A 6,546-nucleotide genomic window follows, 5' to 3' on the forward strand; every position below is an offset into this window, starting at 1 on the left:
TCGAACTCAGCACCGCCTTCCTAACCTGCAATCTTCTTCCCGACCTCTCCGCCCCCACTCCCGTCTGACCTATCACCCTCACCTTGACCTCTTTCCACCTATCACATTTCCGACGCCCCTCCCCCAAGTCCCTCCTCCCTACCTTTTATCTTAGCCTGCTGGACAAACTTTCCCCATTCCTGAAGAAGTGCTTATGCCCGAAACATCGATTCTCCTGTTCCCTGGATGCTGCCTGACCTGCTGCGCTTTTCCAGCAACACATTTCCATCACAGGTATTCAGGATGGTTAAGGTGTTTGATTCATTGCTCTTTCATTGCTCAGACAATTGAGTACAGGGGTTGGACGTCATGTTGAAGTTGTACACAAGACATTGGTGAGGCCATTTTCACAGTACTATACAGTTCTGGTTGCTCTGCTACAGGAAGTATATTAACAAATTAGAGGGGCTTCAGAAACAATTTACCAGGATGTTGCCAGGATTGGAGGGTTCGAATTATAAGAAGAGACTGGATAGGCTGAGACATTTTTCACTGCAGAGTAGACAGTTCAGGAGTCAGAGAGATTTACAGCATGGAAAAAGATTCTTCAGCCCAAGTTGGCCATGCTGCCCAGTTTTCACAATAAGATTAGTCCCATTTGGCTCGCGTTTTGTCCATATCCCTCCATACCTATCCATGTACCTGTCCAAATATTTCTCAAACAACAAAATTGTATTCACCTCCATTAGTTCCTCCAGCACCTCGTTCCAGACACTTAACACCCTGAGAGAAAAAAATGCCCCTCTGGACCTCTCCTGTCTCATGTTAAAGCTCTGCCCTCTCATTTTAGACTCTTCTACCATGGGGAAAAGCTAGTGGCTATTTACCTAATCTATGTCTTTCATGATTTGATAGACCCATATAAGATCACCCCTCTCCCATGCTCCATGGAAAAAATCCCAGCCCAGTGTTACACTGATTCCTTATGAATCAAACTTTCCAGTCCAGTTAACATCCCAATAAATCTTTTCTGCACTTTTCTGACATTATAGAGGTTTATAAAATCATAAGAGACATAGACAAGGTGAATGGTAAAGGTATTTTCCCTAGAATGGGGGAGCTCAAAACGAGAAGGCAAATTTTTAAGGTGAGGGGAGACAGATTTTAAAGGAACCTGAAGGGCAACTCTTTCCCACCCAGAGGATGGTTTGTTTCAACTGTTATTGCTGTAACGCAATTGACCAATTCTGGACACTGTTTCTAAAGCTCAAAATTTTAAAACATGTGTTGACTGTATTGTGATTACAGCACCAACATTTTGAGCGGTGCCTTCAAAGTCCAAATCTTCTATAACACAGGGTTGCACAAGAACGCAACCATCGCATTATAGAAGAACTGATTGTACGTGGAATGAACCGCCAGAGGAAATCGTAGATGCAGGTACGTTTACAACATTTAAAAGGCTTTTTAACAGGTACATGAATAGGAAAGGTTCGGAGGGATATGGGCAAGTGGAACTAGTTTAGTTTGGCAAATTTGGTCGTCATGGATGAACTGGACCAAAGGGTCTGTTTTCTGGTAATTTTTTGATAACTTAATAATGACCTCACGATCCACTTTGTGTATATTTGCCACTTCTGCCATGTCGGATTGAACACCTGCCTCTCAAGCTAACTGTCCAGAAATCTCAACATAGAACAGAGGTCAGAGTTTCCCTTAAAACAGAGAGGTTACTTCTCACACAATGTTCTACAGTTTGCATGGTTTCATTACTAAAACATTCAATACATTTTTATTGGCAACAGAACAATCAGACCCAAATTCTGGTCTCTCTGGAAAAGGTGTCAGCTTGAAAAGCTCAAGTAACAGCCCTAAGTTAAATGAATGATCAGAAATATCAAGGGAATATTTGCACTCAAAAGGGCAATGGAACTATACAAGAAGTTGCTAGAAGTATTATTTAACTTGGTATAACACATTTAAATAGGATGTTTTGAGGACATATCTGAAGTGGCTTCTTTAAAAATTGTCACTGAAAGTTCAGGTGAGCACTGCAGATTTTCTTTTTTAAACAAGGCTTCTTATATATCACATGACTGGTTAACCCAGAGACCCAGATAATGTTCTGAGGGTATGGGTTTGAATCCTGCCACAGCAGATGGTGGAATTAGAATCCAATAAAATATTTGGAACTAAGAGTCTCATGATGACCATGAATCCATTGTTGGAAAAACACATCTAATTCACGGATGTCCTTTAGGTAAGGAAACTGCCATCCTTTCCTGGTCCGATCTACATATGACTCCAGACCCTCAGCAATGTGGTTGACTCAAGTGCCCTCTGGGCAATTAGGGGTGGGCAACAGATGCTGCCTGGCCAGTGATGCCTTCATCGTCTGAATAAATTTAAAAAAAACTTCTTGCTCTGATGTTGACCCTGTTAGGGTGTTTACGAACAGTGAGAGGCTTCGAGTGGTTCTTGTTTTATTTAGCGGAGTTGGAGGAAAGCCTGCTAAGAGTGATCTGCATTGGAGGAAAGCTTACTATGTACAAGATGACCAGCTGATCTCTCCCAATTCTGAAAAGAAAAACTTCTACATTAATTCAGGGTGAAGCCTATTTGTTCTTTTGAAAGAATGATTCAAAGAACATCAATGAATTTCCTGAGCAATTTGGTTTCTGAAACTTCAGAGACAACCTGGTATGATTAGGGATTTGACCCACATCTGCTATAACATCAGAGCAACAGACTCCGGAACATCCTAAACTTCTTATCCTTTTGCCTTCAACAATAACCCATTGGTCAAAGTATGCCTCCAGCTCCCAAATGCCAATCTCTATAGAGAAATGTTTCCCTCATTTCCTACCCAGAAAAGTGTGTGTGTGTTTTGAGCTATGCTTTGAGGACATTTAGAGGGATTAAACATTTATATTTTCTATTTTACCGACTGTGTTTGTTAACCAAATATTGCATCTTTAATGAATACACCTAATAATTGTGTCTATTATGCATCGGGTTAATAGATCTTGTTGTTCAAAAACCTGACATAAATAAGTTACTTTAATGGGTAATCTTGGTAAGTGGAAAAAGAATTTTAATTTTGTGTTGCGACCATGGAGCAGTGGAACTAGAGTGACAGTACAAACCTCCAGCCATGATTGTAACAGCACAAAGAAAATATGTTTACGTTGAGGATAAAAGCCTAGTTACCTTTGGAGAATATGAAAAGAAAGTTGTTAGTTTCTAACAAAAAAAAGGATTAAAGAAAGTACTCGAAAGAAATTGCATGGTTTTCTGTCACAACACAATTATTCTGACTGTGGTTGGATGAGCAATTAAGCTAAAGACTTATAAAAATACCAGAGCACTCAGGGGCAAATCAACATTTCCACATAGAGTCTTGTCAGTGCTCAACCAGATATTTGGATGCAAGCCACGATATTGTCTAATTCCTTTAACTTTTTATTACATTTGGTCCTAATGAACTAATACTGGAAACTTCCAACTAAATGGGCCCTCCTGAAGACGCCACTATCTACAGATGCCAAATGCTGTTAATTAGAGGCTTTCAATTACAGCCACTCGAAAAAGACAAAGCATGTAGATAACATTCCTTGAGTTAGTCAGAAAAGGAGCTAGCAAATGGTATCAACCTCCAGCCATTACATCTTATGAGCTCCATCTGAGCTGACCTGATATTTGATCTTTCAGATATTTAAATTGGTTGAAGGAAGAAAGAAAATTTACAGAAATAAGTGTCAAGTAACATTCAAATTAAAAATAATCACAACCCTGTCTTCCTTGAAAAAAATGTTAACACTTAACATTTTCCAACAGAAACCATTGGATAAAGAATGGGGAATTGCAACACTGCTGCTAGCACTGTAGTCAGACGTACTTTGTTATTCACATACTGATTTGCAAAACGCTCATTTTAAATATAATCTTTGTCATCGTGAAGAATTCAAAATTTGATTTTGTGTTCAGTGCTAATACGGAGGACATTCACATCAGATAAAAAAAATGTTAGAAAGAGAATGAAGTTTAAAACCTACCTCATCCACGCCCCTTAATGAACGGCTTTGATAGACTGATTGTAAATTGCCACTAGGCAGTCCCAGGTCATGAATTCAGGAACAGTAGAGATTGTATGCACAGTACAGCTCTTTCCACAGTGAACCAACAATATGGTAAACATAATTCATTCAATTATTAATGGCAGAAAATGTTAGCACAATAAAATTCAAAAGCTTTTCACTAAAATATTTTGGGATTTTCCACTTCCTATACCATCTCTCTCAATGGACTCTCAGAAAGGGATATCGAAATTTGGCTAGACCTATGGACAAATTGGAATGCAGATTCATAGCCACTGAGATCCAAAAGCTGCATTCAAATATAGGTTGTAGGGATGATAGATGATTTGTGTGCCTACTTGTATGTCTTGATACCTTCAGCCAAATATCCCGAATTCTAAACATTTGGCATTATTAGCTTTTAAAATACCTAGATGAACATACTGAGCTTCCTACTGGTTGTTCCATTGCTGGTGATCAAATACTTCCAAATATTACTTAACTTCATACCTTCAGAAAAAGAATGCCATTGCTTACAACAATTGCATGATATCATAAATTTCACAGAACTAATACTCTCCACTCTCTGCTATTTCTACTATAGTACAAAGAAACTGCAATAAATCAAATTCAGATAATTTTGAACTCTGGTTATGGTGAAGTTATCTTTCACTCCTTCTGGCAGAATAAGAAATCCAGTTAAAGCAAGTTTCTGGATGTAATTTGGACTGGTTACTCTGGAACAGTTGAACCTGTGCACACTTGTCACATGATTGCAACAACCAATTAGAATTGAATTAGATCACATTCGCGTAGAATCAAAAACAAGACTGCAGCAATGGCTGCAAAACTATCTCATCCATATCGTGAACAAGTATGCAATAAAACACATTTTTTAACACCATTAAATTGGATTGTTTTTATTGGCCTATACCAAATTGCTCTTTAATGTTTCAAGATTAAACCGGTTATGGTGGAAAGCAAAGTTTGGAGTTTATCACATTCTGGTCTGTGCCACCAGGCATAGCACTGAAAAACTGCTGCTACTTGCTACAGCAAAGTCCAAGAAGCCATTTTGCTTTAGGAATGTCAAGACATTGCCCACACAGTATGTGGATGACCAAGTTTGTATGGATGACTGTTGTGGCCACTTCAAGTCTTAGGTTCAATAAGTAGAAATGTATTCATATATATACTGGGGTCAAGGTATTATCCCATTATTAAATCCAGTTTAACAACTTTCTATTTCCAGGAAAAAGACTTTCCCTGCACTGTTTTCTGGAGTAGACATAATGCAAGTAATATGATCACAAGGGGAGCAGCTTCTATTTCCCTTCCACTGATTTTCTGAATACAGTAAATATGTTCTTAAATCCTTCAGGATTTACAATGTTTCCCACATTTATATAACTGTATACTACTACAGAATAAAACAAAAATACTTGTCAAAAATAAACTTCAGACTCTTGGCTCTAAATGGAAGAAAAATATTTCAGTGACACACAATCTATCACAAAGCTGTCAGTGAAGGATCCCCCCCTTTTTTACAGTAAAATATTCTTTTCCCATGTACAACCACCACAGTAATGCTGGATCGCATTGATTACCACACATTAAATGAAGCTACTTAGTAAATTCTGCTGATCTGACTCTGAAATGAAAAGTTAAAATCGTAACAGCAAACTTCACCATCATATAAAAAAGGTTTTATCCCCTATTGGGAAACTTGATCTTTGTACAAACAGCTTGAATACATCCCAAATTTCAAACATATTACAGCCTTTTCCTCCACCCACAGTTGACTCTATTCTGCTATTATACTTCCACCCTGATGGAAGGAAATATTACTAAATTTAGCATGTTTGTCTCTGCAGTATGAACAGTGCTGTGGCCCACAAAGTGACTGGATTTATTCTGCAAGGATTTGCAGATTAATTCTTGATGGTTATCTTTAGTCTCCTTCAGCCAAGGAGATAAGGTTGAAAAGTCACCGAAGGACACATCTCTACCCCCTCCCCCGGTGTAGGGTACTGACCAGTTTCAACGTCTTGTACATAGAAGTGGAGATCATCTGTAATCTCAGTTACAAAGACAGGCTTATAGTTGGTTGTGCGCTCCTTTTCCTCTGCAACCTGCAGCACTGCTTCTTCTGCTGGCTGTTCCTCATAATTAGACCAAACCTGCAACAAAATAAGAGTAGTGAGTAGTGACTCAAAACGACATTGGAACTTACTGAAATGAATATTTGGGATTTTGAATCCAGAGTGCTGTGGATACTTTGTTATTGAGTATATTCAAGACTGAGAGTGGTTTATGATTGAATACCAATATAATCAAATGATGGGAGGATGGGTTCCAAAAGTGGAGTTGAGATGGAAGATCAGAGATGAACTTAGGGAATGGTGAAGCAGACTTGAGGAGTGGTATGTCCCACTCCTGTTTTCTTATATTTTCAATTGGGGCCTTTCATCAGATGTCCAGTACACCTATT

General features: G+C 38.6%; 1 protein-coding gene across 1 annotated transcript in view; it reads right to left on the minus strand.

Moving 5' to 3' along the window:
• The window catches only part of snd1 (staphylococcal nuclease and tudor domain containing 1), an 854,179-nt gene that overhangs the window by 134,563 nt on the left and 713,070 nt on the right, over positions 1-6,546 (minus strand). The window contains exon 18 of the mRNA XM_043713955.1: positions 6,091-6,235. Coding sequence (XP_043569890.1) covers positions 6,091-6,235 — 145 coding nt within the window. The remainder of the gene's footprint in view (positions 1-6,090; positions 6,236-6,546) is intronic.

Source organism: Chiloscyllium plagiosum, chromosome 23, assembly GCF_004010195.1.
Source record: "Chiloscyllium plagiosum isolate BGI_BamShark_2017 chromosome 23, ASM401019v2, whole genome shotgun sequence".
NCBI classification, from domain to species: Eukaryota; Metazoa; Chordata; class Chondrichthyes; order Orectolobiformes; family Hemiscylliidae; genus Chiloscyllium; species Chiloscyllium plagiosum.